At 34.1% G+C, this 15,902-nt stretch overlaps 1 protein-coding gene across 3 annotated transcripts in view; it reads right to left on the bottom strand.

Moving 5' to 3' along the window:
• Positions 1-15,902, bottom strand: part of NCKAP5 (NCK associated protein 5) — a 679,630-nt gene that overhangs the window by 90,688 nt on the left and 573,040 nt on the right. For all 3 annotated transcript variants that reach the window (XM_031963671.1, XM_031963673.1, XM_031963674.1), the window contains exon 13: positions 9,680-9,770. In XM_031963671.1, coding sequence (XP_031819531.1) covers positions 9,680-9,770 — 91 coding nt within the window. The remainder of the gene's footprint in view (positions 1-9,679; positions 9,771-15,902) is intronic.

The raw sequence follows: 15,902 nt of genomic DNA on the forward strand, positions 1-15,902 counted from the left end.
CACAGTTTTATATATGAGTTACTGTATCTTTTTAAGCAAGGGCTCTTTTTTTTATTTAGCAGTACTTAGCTTTGTGATTATGGATAATTTGCATACATTGAGGCTGAGGAATCTCTGCCCTTTGTGTTTCAGCTTGTCATAATTGGTAGATCACTGGACTTGAAGTCAATAAGATTTGAGTTCAATTCAATCTCTGAAAATTTCCCTTTTCTGAACCTTAGTTTCCTCATTTATAAAATGGGAATAATGATACTCATACTCCTTTACACAGTGTTGTAAAAAAAGTCTCTATTCATTCCCATCTTCAATTCATCTTTTACACAGAAATCAAAATAATTTTCCTAAGGCACAGGTCTGAACATACTGAAAAAATTTTAGTACCCTACTATTATCATTTAGATGAAATATGAACTCTTTTGCCTTTAGAACTTAAAGTTGTCCATCCTGGTTCCAATTTCTCTTCATAGCTTTATTTCACAGAAGCCCTCTTGACTAACTCATTTTTTTCCAGCCAAATTCTATCATTTCCCCCCAATTTTACCCTTATCATCTCCTTTCTCCATAACTTTTTATACAATCTCCTCCTCCACCCTATACTTAGTATATTTCCTTTTTACCTCTGCCTTTTAGAAATCTTCTTTTTTCAGACTTTACCCAGGTACCATCTACTTCAAGCAGACTTCTGTTATTTCCCTCTACAATTGAAAGCATTTTTTCCCTTTTTACATTTTCCTAAAGTATTTCTCTATCTTCTAGGTCTTCCTGCTTCAATAAATTTTGTAGAATTTTAAGTCTTAGAATATTATGGAAATGAGTTGTACTTTATTTAAAAAAATGAAAATTAATTGCAATAAGCTTTGATTGAAGAATTTTGCCCTGCTTCATTGAGATAGCTGGGAGTGCTCTAGGGTGCTGCCAGACTAGATAAGCACTGGATTTATCTTATACTTTATCAACTCTAGTGCCAGATATAATCCCAGGCAAAACTATGAAAAAGGGAACCACTTTCATCCTATTTTTCCTCTATTGGTACCCACTCTGCCCTTCTAGTACCCTCATGATGCCCTTTTAATTGCCTAATAAACACTATATCTCATCTTCACACAATCCTCTATCTGTTTCTTCCACACTTTAAACATTTGAGAAACACATTTCTACTAAGGTGTTTTATTAATTTCCTTAATTGCCTGTAAATTTTTAACATGTCTACCTCCTAAAGAGCATTTGCATTTTAAAAAGGGCCTTAAATACTTAACCCAAAGCAATAACTAAGGATAATTTTAAGTACTTTTAAGTGTGTGCAAAGCAATACTATCACCATGGATGTCAGCTAAAGTCAGTATTACTGACTTTCCCAGTAAATCAGCAAGAAGCAGGCCTGATAGGAGCAATGGAATGCAATCACCAAAAAATGCCAACAGTTCCAAAGAATTGGAGGTTTGAGTGGTGCATCTTCCTTTTGATGATATATGATTTTTTAAGATGCTACCCTAGGTTTAGGAAGGAAATGTTTCACTGTTACTTTTTTGACTATTATTTCATGAAATGTCTCTTATTTGTACTTGTTATGCTCAGCCTAATAAAGTTAAACATATTGATGATAGCTTATGAGCTATAGTTTCACTGGGCTACAGATGCACACTGTACATTCAATGTAGGGTAATATTGTCTGGATAATTCACATTGTCAAATGCTGCATCAGAATCTTTTAAAAATCTAAGTTTCTAGGAAGAATGTTGAGTTTGGGGAACATATTAATCCTTTGCAGCCCCATCATTTTGGCTTACTAAACGTCTAAGTTTCTAGATTTCTGCATATTTGTTCTCTGACAAACCAATAATCCTCATATAATCTCATAATAGATTAACTTGGCCTTTGGATGGAGTATGTTTGTCATCTTCATTTTCATCTTCACCTTTACCAAAATTCCCTTCCCCCTTCTTCTTTCCCTCTCATATAATGTCAATTACTAAAACATATTAAGAACAGAGATCTGTCTGAAAAGGATCTCAGAGGCTATGCTGATCCTCCTTGAAGCAGATCTTAACCTTTATTTGTGTTGTTCCCTTTCTCATCTCTTTAGCTATTTGAACTCATCCTTTATGGCTTAACTTAAGTTCCACCTCCTTCACACAACCTTCTTCAACCATCCTATTTGATAATGGTTTATTCTCTCTGAACTTTTACATATTTCCTCTTTTCTCACTTTGGGAAAGGATTATGGTTCGATCTTTTTGGGTTTTCTTCCCAAGCTAGATTCCATGAGAGACTAAGATTGGAAGGTTCTAAGTAAAGAAAGAACCAGACACATTGAGTTATTCAAGCGGAGCCAGAATTTAGTTACTGGAGATGTGAAGTACTAAGACAAATGACCAGAAAGGCTAGGAGTGCCCCAAACAGAAGTGTAGGTCATTACCACAAATTAGTTGAGTTTAAGATACAATATAGAAGAGCTATGTTCTGGAAAGTTGGGAATAAAATATCAATACAAAAAGAGCAGAGAATGGTTGGATTCTATACAAAATCCAACATAGTTTGTAATACAATGTCTAGGGCTTGTGAAGGCATTTTTATATAAAAAAAATGACAGATTAAAACTACATATATGGTATCATAAACTTATCTAATCCGTCCTTGCATTTTACAGATTGTATTAAAAGGTGGGAGGCTATCCTTTTCTTTTAAAATAGGTATAACTGTACAATTCTTAATTTTTTCTGCCGGTATCACTGTTACAAGCAATGGCTGCCTTTAAAGCTGTAGCACCAACAGCCAACATTAGAGGATTTACTGTTTATTATTCATAGAAATCCTACAATGAAGCTTATTGTCTCCCGAAGTTATTAATGGTTATATCCCAAAGCTATGTCCATGGAATCCAAGCTCAGGATATTTCTACCAATCTGGAAAATCTTTGAGTATGACCTAGTATTGAACTGTGAATCTGTTGTCTGAACATCAGCCTGCTTAATTTTAGGAAGCCTTTTTACCAGAAAACCAAAGCAATATGTCTTTGAAACTAATGAAAGCTACTTACTAATGTATGGAGGCATATTGAAATTAAAGGGGGGTTGTCCACACCAATGAAATCATGGAAATAAGAATAAACTTTAGCACTGGATATAGATACTACATGTAATATTTGTGTATGTATGTGTGTGTGTGTTTGTGTATTTTATTTAACTCTGGAAAGCAGTTGGTTGAACCAAACAAGTTATGTTTCAAAGAGATCAATAAACTCCTGAAGCAAAATGTCTTATGTCTTCTGATCCAAATATATACCTTTAGTAACTGGTATAGTGCTGAACAGCAAACAATAAGAATTGAAAGATAATTTTTCGGTGAAGCAATGAGTTAATATTATCTTCAAAAGATGCTGGCTAAGTGCCCCTTTGTATACATCTTTGGATGAATGAATCAGATGAATTATTTTCTCCTAATTAGCACTTCTTTAGCAATAGCCAAACCTGAGGATACTTTTCAGGTTGACTGAGTTATATATTGCCTTTCTGAAATTTATAATTCAAAAAATATAGTCCTCACATGAAGAACAGATTGTGAAATGAAGAAACTGATCTATTAGTACTTGGAATTAAAACATCAATTAAAGAAGAAATCTTTAACAAGTCCAATTTCTAACACCATATAGAGAAATTAGAGGGTCACATGCAAAGGTGATAGATAATTGAAACAGGCTGAATAAGAAGGCTGATAAAATTAGGAGAGAGGATGGTTGTTATTTCTCCTATATTATGTCCAATCAGGAAACAAATTTCCACTCAAATTGCCCCCAGAACAACTTTCTGTTAAACAATTTTATACAGATTTTTTGCTAAAAGTAACTGTTTCTGACCAGTAGGAAACAAAATAGTTGGAAGTCTGATCAAACAAATTTGTTAGCACCATGCCACCATCAGGCTCTTTGGTGTTTAAACATTTAAAATCAAGTAATCCTAAAATTTATTTATGGAAGAACTTGAATCACTTTAAATCTCTGTACTTCTCATTCAAAGAGGTGATCACATTAGCAGTTCTAAGTTTGGTTCCAGTCAGCAGTCAATGTAATGTTATCCAAATTTTTACTTTGCAACCCACATTTTGTTTGGATTATTGATATTTCTTCCTTTGTATAATTAAACTTTATAATGTAGGTACAGTATTCAAAATATGACATTTAACTAAAATAATCTTCCATTTCTGGAGTTCTGAAAGTCTACTTAATTTTCTGAAATATAATTTCAGTGAAAAGAAAATAAGATTACCATTCTATTTACAAAAAACTGCCAAGCCTCTCCAAATCCATTCTCAGTGGGGAAAACCAGTAATGTTCATCTAATAAGACAGATGATTATCAAGAGCTTTAATTGATTGACAGCTACAGTACATCAGTCCTTCTGACTTGAATATGTATTTTAATTTTAGAAGTAGGGAAGTATTAGATACATTTTACCAAAGGGTCTAACTTTTGTTCCATGGAGGATTGCTTCAAACGTGCATTCTTTGTTGCTGACTAATAATATCATGAGGATGGAGATAACAATTTTCTCAAAACACAAGTGATTTTCCTATACGATAAATTCTTGGTTATCTTTACTAATGGAATTGAGCAGTGGTTTAAAGAAGGGAATAATAAAAACAATTTATATTTGACTGTAGAGTTCATTTTCATATTTGGTCCCCAAAAGATTTACTTTCTGATGTTTTTCTTAGATTAAAATGAAAATGAGTTTGCATTTCTTTAATTTAATACATATCCATTGATGATAGAAATAGCCTAAATATGTTCTAGGTACATGTATAAAGCCTATATGGGATAAAATAAATAATACATTATTTTGATTGATCCTAATTATGTATAAACTACAGGTGGATAAAGGGAAGACCAACCATATTCCTCTAGGACTTTGATGGTGAATAAATAATGCCTTATTTCTTTCCTCTCATGTCAGCTTCCAATATGTCATCATTCCAGATCTTAATTCACATTCAATTAAAGCACTTGATTTGAAAGTATATTAAGTTCTTGCCTTGTCTATATCAACAAATTCCACATTCTAGAATTATCCAAATCTTAGTCCTTGCTGAAAAATAAGGGATCTGCTACACCATGTGCTTACTTTCAAAATAAGTTTGTAATGTTAAGAATGAATGAATGAAAAACATTTGAGTGTAAAATTAAATGTTTCATCTTCACCTGTAGACCTAATAGTACATAAGTAGGAGTAGGTACAAAATAGGAACTCAATAAAAGCTAGCTAATTGATTAGTGTGAGTTTCTCAGGAGCTACACATAAAATAAAGACATAGATTTCTACTTTCATTGCCTCTAGTGATTTGAACATTTTCTTCTATTTTGTGTTCCATTCTGTTCACAGAGTCACTGAGTTTCACAGTAGTAAGAGACTTCAGTGGTCTGTTAGTTTAAGTCATACCAGAAAAAGACTCCCTACTATAATACACACAAGTAATCATGCCCAGTGAGAGAGAGAACCCACTTAATGCCTAAAAAACTGATTTTTCTTGTGAATAGCTCTGTTGTGAAGTTTTTCATGACATTGAGCTTATATTTGTCTCCATGCAACTTCTACTTATTGCTCCTGCTACTTCCTCTAGAGTCAACTAGAACAAATGGATTTGATAGCCTTTCATTTGTGACCATCAAAGACAATGAACTTGACTTTAGGGTATAGGCTGTATTGCTAACTTTGTCTCTAGCTGGTCTATTGCATAAAACCCCAAAAGGAATCTGCAAAGTGTAACTGACTGAATTGAGACTTTTGCCCATAAGTTGACAGTGAAATGTGAATCTCTTTTTGAGGGAATTGGCTTTGAATCAGGAAGGATTGAACTAGAAAGGCTAGACCTTGACTACTCCTGGCTTGAGGTGATGAATCTCAGAACCTCATCTCTGAGAACATCTAATACCAAAAGTTTCTTCCAGGTGGGTTAGGCTAAAGGTCCTTGTGCTACCACAGGGCTTCTTTTCTTGTGTCAGGGACCCCCTTTGGAAATATGGTGATACCTAGGGACCTCTTCTCAGAATAATGTTTCTAAATACCCAAATTATGCACATGAGATTAAAAAGCAAACAAAATACATTGAAATGCAGTCATCAAAATTCTTAAAAAACAAAACAAAACAAAGTACATTCATAGATATCAGTTTAAGAACCCCTGCTTTCTCTGAAAGCGTACTCTAACTGAAGAGATTATAGTACCATCCAGCTGAACTAGAGGTTGAAAGTAGTGTAAGATTTTAGCTGTCTATCAAACAGTAATCCAAGAAAAAAACAGTGGATCAACCTGTTCAACAGAAACATTGTACCGTGAGAAAAGCCCAGAGAGAGGAGCCCACCTGTCCTATTCTAACAACGGCTTCTCTGAAATGGTTCAGTCAGAGGTAACAGTCCTCAGAAGCTGAGTAATTTGTCAGAACCAGCCTGGAAATAGCCATGCACAACAACCTGTCTGATCCAGCCCAGTAGTAGCAATAGTCATGTTCTGTGCTTGACTCAATCCAGAAGCAGACTGACCCATAGAGCTCAAAGATTTTGCCTCACTAGAAAAAAGCTCAGCAGGCCAGTTGAATGACTCGCCCATCATTGATATCGCATCCTTTAGTGATAGGATACACTGGAAGTCAACAGCTGCATTGCCTTTGTATATTATCTATATGAGTCTCTTACTATCATTGTACCATTCTCCCTACCTGTGACTTTATAAGAGAATTGGTGGGAGAATGCATTTCTGGTTTAGAAGGAATCCTTTGCAATTATTGCTTTTCCTAAGCTAATTGAGTAAATATCTTGGCTGAAGAATTAACAAGATGATTGTTAAGGGGAAATACCCAAATGGAAGTTGTGTTAGAAGCATAGCCATCTAAGGATTACCTCTAGAACCCTGAAAATAGCAGCACTGGCTCCTTCAGAGAACCAACTTTTCAGTGCTATAGTAGAGTGGGGGAATGAGCTAATGGGTGTCCTAAAATTCTCAGTGTAGTAATTTTAAGTTTTGAGTATGTTTAATAGCTTAAAATTACACTAAACCTTCTGTGATTGTATTTGATAAATATGATCTGTCATAGTTCAACATCATAGAAGGACAGTAAGCAAATGTATTATATGTCACACTGACAATATCTAGACTAATCCTTTTTCATAAATGTGAGGGCCTGTACTGATTCAAATAGTTATGAATAAAAAATATGTTTGAATATCTACAAGTTTGTTTTCATTTCACACATCTTCTATTTCACATCAGGGATGCTGATCAGCCAACTCTTCTATGTAATGACTTTGTAATTAAGCCATACTGTTTTGCCCAATCTAAGACAAACTCACCCTTCACATCAGAAATGCAAACAGATCTCTGATTCATGAATTGGTTAATTGCTCTTGCCTGCTGCAGACATTAGTCAGCATTTGGTTGTTAGCCATAGCATTTAAATTTATTGTTTCTTCTACTTGGAAACCTCACAATAGATGGAAAACTGTTATTAGGAAGTCTAATTCTGGTTTTCTGATAATTAGATGTTTTGGTGTGGTGGTCTCTCATTCATTTTTCCTGAGAAAGTATTTACTGTCATTTAAATTAAATAAGAAGTTTCCATAGGCTTCAAGGAGGGGAAAAGATAAAAAATAAATTCAAGTTAGTTGGCTCAGTTGGATCCTTACCTTGGGAGCAGTCAGCTAGACTAAGTGACAATGTTCTTGTCAGCTCAAAGTAGCTCTATTTCTTTGAAGACAAAAATGTTCACTCTAGTGAAAATCTAAGTCCAGATATATTTTTGTTCCTTGATCCAGTTAGTAATCTATTTAAATCTACTTCAATCATTGTTATCCTTTAAAAAGATCAGCTCCTGTTACAAATGCACATGTTACTAATTTTACAGGTCCAACAGCACCTAATTTTAGAAAAAAGGCAGCACTTCAATGCTTTCCCATAGTGTCAGGTTTGAAGATTGTTAATAATATTTAACTTGCGCATTAGCTAACTTTGCAGAACTGATACCAATTTAAGCATTTTACATTGACAACTATAATAAAGAGTGTCTTTTTAGAATTATGTTCTTATTCAGACTTTGCTCATTCAGTTCTATTTTGTTAAGACTTTTGTATCCCCAATTACAAATGAAGAGGATAATAATGGTGTGCCAGTCTCATTAAGTGTTGGGATACAACAATTCACTCTGATAAACTGTAAATTATAGTTTGCGGATCACTGCTGTGTACAGCAGGAAGTCAGTAGCAAAGTATAGCAACATGGAGCTGACAGCACGAGTGGATGCTGAGAGCCAGCAGCCAAAGATATTCTCAGGAAAGGACAGGAGCAACGGATGTTGATTAAATCCAGACACAAGAAAGCTGTGAGAATTGTCAAACCACTGCAGTGGGGTAGTCAAGATTATCTCTAATATGCCTGAATATGATTTGTAGGAAAGGATTCAATCACGTACTGGTATCCTTTGTAAAATCAAAATAACCCCAAATGCCCAAAGTTTAAGTTATTTTGAGTTCTAAGAACAAAATATTCTACATTTCCCCCAAGAGTGTCAGGCACTGTTAAAGTTATTATCTCATGCATTTCCTTATTAGAATCACAGCTGCTGACAGCTCTTCAATCTCCTGGTTACCACCCATTACTAGACATTCTCAAAGTGTCAGCAAGGGCCTTTTGTCTTGAGGAACTATGGTTTCTGCACTCCATTTGTTCTGCACAATTAAAAGAAGTAGCTGATAAGCCAAATTCATTTAAGAAATGGGGATTTTTATAATGAGGCTTTTACCAAAGAGAAGAGAGTAGGCTGGAGAATTTTCAAAACCAATAAGAGCCTATCTCCAAGTTTATTTATTTTTTTTTCCCTTGAGGAGGTGAGAAATATGGCTTTAATCCAGTGGGCTTTATTTATTTTCTTTTCGTCCAGATTTGTCATTTATTCAGTGGAAGAAACTCCTTCCATAAAAACCATGTCCATTGATGCAGATTCACAACTTGTCTGTATCTGATAGTCACAGAAAGTTGCCTGGGGCTACGGCAGGTTATATGACTTGCTGGAGGGCACACAGTCAGTATGTGTCAAAGGCAAGACTTGAATCCAGGTATTTCTGTCTTCAAGTGGCACCTTTTATCCACCATCATGCTGTCTCTCAGTCAATTTTTTTTGTAATATGAAAATATATCATAATTTCCATCTGAGAAGACCAAATAATAAATTTCTGGCATATGTGTTTAGCACGATTCCTTTTAGACTGATTCTTCTTGGGATCCAAATGTAAAATACTGATGAAATGTATGGTTAGTTTTTCCTGAATGAAAACTGACAAATATATATGATTGGAGATATTAGATGAGAAGCATATACATTCTGCTTCCTTTTTTATTGGGAATTCACACTTTCCCGTATTTGGTATTCTGCTGCTTTATTCATTCCACGCTGCCTAATAAAGACCTAATAAAGATCTTGACATCTCACCACCTTTACTTTTTTCCTCCAAGGTCTCCAGTGCTGTCTAAACAAACGAAGTAAAAGTTCTGTACTGGCTGGATTGCTTAAAAAAAGAGTTGCATTAACACATGGATTCCTGGACTCTAGTAATGCATTCACTCCAAAAGCAAAGACTACTTTTGTATATACAAATGACAAAATAGTGAAAGTTGTATAGGGAAACATTAATTGGTACCTATTATGTGGTTTTGAAATGGAGAGTGTTCTCCACTCTCCATAATAGTGTCCTCTTCATCCTCTTGAAGGCTTCCAGTGACCTCTTTTATCTGCAAAAACAAGAAATTTCAGAAGATTCTTTTTAAAAATTATCTTTTTCAACTCTCAGCAAAAGGGTATTTTTCCACAGCAAATGTTTGTTTTCTCAACTGCACTAAATGGATTCATTATTATTTTTAATTATAATGACTTATTTTCAAATATATAATAGTTTTAAAAGTGAAAATTTTCAGGATACTTCATTCTGCAATAGATTTTGGAGGTAACAGCTTTGGGTTTTGTTCCTTTAATAAAGTCTGTAACACAGTGCTGTCAAGAAAAATTAAAGTTTAAGGAGGTATAATTTCTCTGGAGGGAATGGCTTCCACTACAATTTATTTTAATAAGAATAAAGAAATACATTCAGGTCTCTACCAGTATGAGTCTTGGAAATTTTTGTGTTTTATTCATTCTAGGACAGAACAAGGAGGTGACCTCAATGTGGGATCAATGACCTGGAGAATTGAGTTGATTATTTAGATAATTCAAGCAAAAACAAACCCCTCCCTAATCTTTTACCTGTAATAACCAGATAATTGGAAAGGATGTGGGAAAAGGGAGAGAGGGAATTAATTACCCAGATAATTACTTAAATTCTCCATTTTACTTTGCATGTCTAGATGCAGCTTCAATGCAAATTCAAAGGTGGCTTTTTTTTTTTTTTTTTTTTTTTTTGGTATTGTGGATAGATTTTTAATGCCCTAATTAAAAGACATTCATCTGGTCAACTAGAAAGACAATGGCAATAATACAAAATGGGTAATGCAATAAGATTCCTAGTTATGCACATATGTTCTTTAATTGCCAGTGGATCTGCTCTGGGACTTGGGTGGAATGCCAAGGAACCATTATTTTATATTTGCATTGTAGAAAGTCATGCAAATGTATACTGACCTTGAGCTCAATTTGGCATCCTGCTTTTTTGGGTTCCCATTCCTCATATTTAATGGAATAAGACTAATTATTTACATTTTACGACTATGGTTTTAATATTAGAATGTAATTGGTGCTTAATCAGCCCAATGTGGATTGTCAAAAGAAGCCAAATTGAAATAGATCTCTAACACTGCCACCTCAAACCTGTTTAATGCAAACTGATGAGGGAATGGAGAGCCAGTACCTTCATTTCCTCCCCTCATTTGTACTATTACTAGATTTGGGAATGTTTTATTTCTTATGAGTCACTGTAAAACAAAAGGACGATATAGGATGTCTTCTGCTCCTTTCAACTGAACTCTACATTTGTATTAGAGAAGAAATAGTTCCATTAATGTGACCTCTGAAAACATCATAAAAATGTAGAATTTACCTTAATAGTATGATTGATATTTCCTCTAGTATGATAATTTATTTCTAATTGTGGAATCAAGGAAAAGTTACAATTGTCTTCATACAGATGTCAAAATGATCATTAAATGTAATTGGAGAAGTATCTTTAGACAGGTTACTTTCCATAATAAGATCCATTATAGATCTATCCTCCTGATTTATTTTTTTTAAAAAGCTTTTTGGTATAAATTGATATTTTCATTAGTAGTTCTTCTTTAGGTAAAAAGTTCAATTTTCTACCTGCATTTTAATTCAATTGAAGAATTCATTGGCCATTTAGTAAGAATCTATTATAGCAAGACTTTATGCTAGGCACTTCCTAGACAGAGATAAAGAACAACATAATCCCAATCTAATTGGTGAAATATAGCATATGCACAAATAAGTGTAATGAAAGGTAGAATGTGACTGAAGGGAAAAGCAAGCAAGAAAAAATTGCTCGTGGGAAAATTTGTGGAGAGAGACCAAGTAAGGCTTCATGGAATTGACATCATCTTTAATTAACAAATGGATTTTGAAAATTTAGATGAAGGAGTTCATTCCAGACACTGAGGTTGTTTATGTGAATGCATAGAAGTGAAAGATCAATCAATCAACAAAGTACAGAGTAGTAAATACTGGGCTTATTTTTAAAATCTTCCAAATATCTAGATTCAAATCTACCCTCAGAAGTTAACAAAGTAATTATAGATTTTAGTTTCTTTATGCTAAAATGAGGAGGATTGTATTTGAAGGCCTATGTGTTTTCTTCTAACTCTAATTCTATTATCTTATGACCATAATAATTTATCAGCACCTAATCTGTACCAGGCCCTGTTAGGTGCTAAATACATAAAGATGAATATGAACCAGTGCCTGATCTCAAGAAGTTTACATTTCAGTGGGGAAGATAACATGTGTATAGATGCACAATTATCCATTAGTAGTATAGTGAGGGGAAAAATGCTGAAAAGGTAGGCTGAAACCTGAAGGTGGTGAACTATGAAAGGCTGGTCTGTAGTGTTTGCATTACATACATACATACATATATATATATATATGTATGTCATAATGAGTGTCTTAACTTGGGAGGCTCAGAACCTGAGCAAAGTGAAAGACATGAATCGGACAGATGTTATAGACAATCATATTTTTAATTGTCCTAAATTTACTTCTTGTAGGGATGTTCTCCAATTCCAAAAAAAGAACAAGTCATTTACTTATATTCTAGTCACAATCACTTTGTCTTAATCTTTGTAAAACAAAGAATAATAGAATGTGAAGCCTCAGATTTTTTTAAGAACTAGGAGAGACCTTAGAAATCATCTAGTTCATTCTTTTTATATTACTGATGAGGGAATCAAATTCTGAGGCAGTTAAGATAATTGTACAAGGTTGTACAAGAAATTAAAAGGAGATCCAGCAATGGCCCACACAGGTCATTCTCAGTGTCTGGAATGTACTTTTCATCCACACATTCTGAATTCTTTTCTTAATTAAAGACTCTGCTCTAGTGATATCAATTCCATTTGGTCTCCATTTACAATTTTCCAAATAGCATTTTTTTCTTATTTCCTTTTGGCCTCAGTTATATTCTGCCTTGCATTACATCTATTTGTGCACATGGTATTTTTTTACCAATTAGACCATTAAGTGTTTGAGGGCAGGGATCATATTGTTCATCTCAGTCTAGCCAGTACCTGGCACAATGTCTTGCTATAATAGGCTCTTAATAAATGGTCAATGAGTTCTTCAATTGAATTAAAATGCAGGTAAAAAATTGAATTACAAAAAAATTACTAGTGATTTAAACTCTTACTATATTATGAAAAAGTATTTTTTTTAAATTAGGAAGCTAGAAACTGATTCTGAGTCTAGTCTTTTCCATATGATTCCTTTCTGCCCCTGAACTTTTTAGTCTTACTCTAAAAAAAATCCCCTCCACCCTTCTCTACCCTTCTCTACCCTTCTCCCCCTTCCTGATGGTTTAGTATTTGTAAAGACAATCTTTGTGTAGGAAGTTAGACACTCTCCAGTTCTATGATGCATTTCTTTTGCTATGCAACTCAGGATTTCAAACAGTTTTCCAAGAGCAGATACACTTTAATTTCAGGTTAGCTACTATTTTCTGTTTTGCTTGTAAGCTAACTTACCATTACTTCTCAGTAAGACATAAAGCCTTTTAGAGATGAGCAGGAACACAAAAGCCCTAAAGTGCCATAGCCAACCCAACTCAGTCAGCTACTTTTTTTACTAGCTCAACTACTTGCATTTAGCCCTAGATAATTTATCATAGAAAAAGGGTTGAAAGATAAGGCTTATAATCATTAGATCTCCAAGTATTTGGGACATATTTGGAGCCTACTGAAGAGATTCAGTATTAATGACAAATTATGAGAGATAGGAAATAAAGGAAAAATGTTAAACAAGTGAAATAACATAATTGGTACATGAGACTCCTTCAGTCAACCTGACTTATTCATGCTAATAGGCCTAAGTAGAAAGCAGTAGATAATTTAAGAAAATTTTAATTGGCTATGGATGACAGCTATAATTTATTTTGGCAGCAGATTCCCTTTACTAATTATATTATTCATAAACTGAAATTAAAATTAGTTAGCATTCATGAACAGTTGCTGAATGAGATCACCCAGATCACAGGGAGGTTGCAGAGATCATACTGAGTTGTAAGTAGGAGCTAGCTTGAGGTTAAGGGTAACCATAAATAATTTAACTCAAGAAAACAAATATTGATGAAGGGCCTACAATGTAGAAGACATGATGCTAAACTCCAGTAAAGACAAAATCAAAAAGAGTTTCTTCTCTGAAGGAACTTATATTCTAGTATATATAATAAATTCAGGTACATGTTAAAAATAATAAAGAAAAATGAGGAGAAAGAGAATACAAACTACTGGTAGGGGGAGGAAGGTTGAGAAAGCTTCCTAGAGGACGTAACACTTTGAGTGGAGTTTTGCAGGAAATCAAGAATTCTGAGCTGACGCATGTGTAATTTTAATAGAATATAAACTCATTGAGGAAAAAGAATGGTTTTTTGGGTTTTTTTTTTTTTTTTTTGGCATTCCCAACATAGAACAATATCTGGCTCATAGAAAATGTTCACTAAAGGTTTTCTGATTGATTGTTAAGAGATGGTTTATGCAAATGCATGGAAATGAGAGATGGCCTATAAATTCTAAGGTCTCAGCAGTTTTTAGGTAGCTAAGTAGCTAAATAAATAGAGTACTGAGCCTAGAGCCAGGAAGGCCTGAGTTCAAATGTGATTTCATAAATGTGTTAACGGTGTGATATTGGGCAAGCCATTTATGTTCTGTTTGCCTTAGGCCACTAGTGAAGGAAATGGCAAGCCATTCCAGTATCTTTAAGAATTCTGCATTCCCACTAAAAAAAAAAATTGGTCTTCAATAACATCCAATTCTTTGTGGCCCCATTTGGGGTTTTCTTGCAAAGATACTGGAGTGCTCTGCCATTTTCCTTTTCTGGTTCATTTATTTCAGATAAGAAACTGAGGCAAATAAGGTTAAGTGATTTGCCCAGGGTCACACAGCAAGTAAATATCTAAAGTCAAATTTGAACTCGGGAAGATAAGTCTTCTTGACTTCAGACCTGGCAGTCTGCACCACCTAGATGCCTTGAAAGTACAAGTCTACATGATAGTGCTCATTAAGTGCAAGGATAAGAAACTTTTTTTTTCCTATTGGCAATGGGATAGGAAATGTGAAAGCTTTTGAGCTAGGGAATGACATGATCAGATCTGTTTCTTGCAAATATTTTTTTTTGGCAGCTGTATAAAGAATGGAATAGAGAAGAAAGAGTTTGAAAGAAGGGGTGAAAACAAAGAAATTTCCTTCTCTATAGGGAACTAGAAAAGAGGTAGAAAGGACCTGAATAGGTGAGTTGAGTGTGTGAGTGGAGGATGAAGGAAAGAGAATTGTCAGGAAAATTTTGATGTATGAACCTGGACAACAGATTGGATGCCAATGTATAGTGGGGGTCAATATGAATATAGATAAGTGTAGGAAATACTGATAAGAGAACAAATCCAAGATGACTGTGGACTTCAGAATGACATTTTTCTAGCCTGCTCTCAAGCAAAAACAGAAAGAATAATCAATAATATTATTAAATATGACAAGAGGTAGGAGTCAAATAGTACCCAGATAAAAAAGTTTTAGTATTTACTAATGTTCTTTTTGGTTGTTGATAGTAAAAATTAATATTTCTCTAATGGAGAATCTAGAATACTTGAAAATGTCCTTTAGAGAAGTCCTAGTTGACTTTAATGTTGACATTAGGATGCATGACTATTATTAGTGTCAAAATAGCATTGAGGGCTATCTTGTACAGAAAATGTTTCAATGATAACATTATAGAACTTAATATGAAAACTATGTGTAAATATCATCATGATTGTATGTTATTTTGTTCAGGAGATGCCATGATCATGGCTCTTTTTTAAAAAATTAATGCATCTGTTGTTTCAGAGTATAGACCATCAGTAAAGAACTCATTAGTAAAATTGGGTAGTACTGGTCTTTACCACCTATCATATAATGTACTTTTATAAAGCAGTTTATATCCATCCATGATTTCATCTAATTCTTATAAGTCCAAAAGGTTTATAGCACAAATATTATTGTCTTAATTTTCTAAATGTGGAAAGTTGAGAGAGATAAATGACTTGACCACTGTCAAAGTGAGAGTGAAACAATTGTCCAGATACATAGCTTCTGACCCCAACTACAGAATTCTCTCTTTTGCATCATAGCACCTTGTAGTCTTCTACTGTAATTATATTCTCAGCTGTTTTATAT

The sequence above is a fragment of the Sarcophilus harrisii genome, chromosome 3 (genome assembly GCF_902635505.1).
Source record: "Sarcophilus harrisii chromosome 3, mSarHar1.11, whole genome shotgun sequence".
In the NCBI taxonomy this organism is placed as follows: Eukaryota; Metazoa; Chordata; class Mammalia; order Dasyuromorphia; family Dasyuridae; genus Sarcophilus; species Sarcophilus harrisii.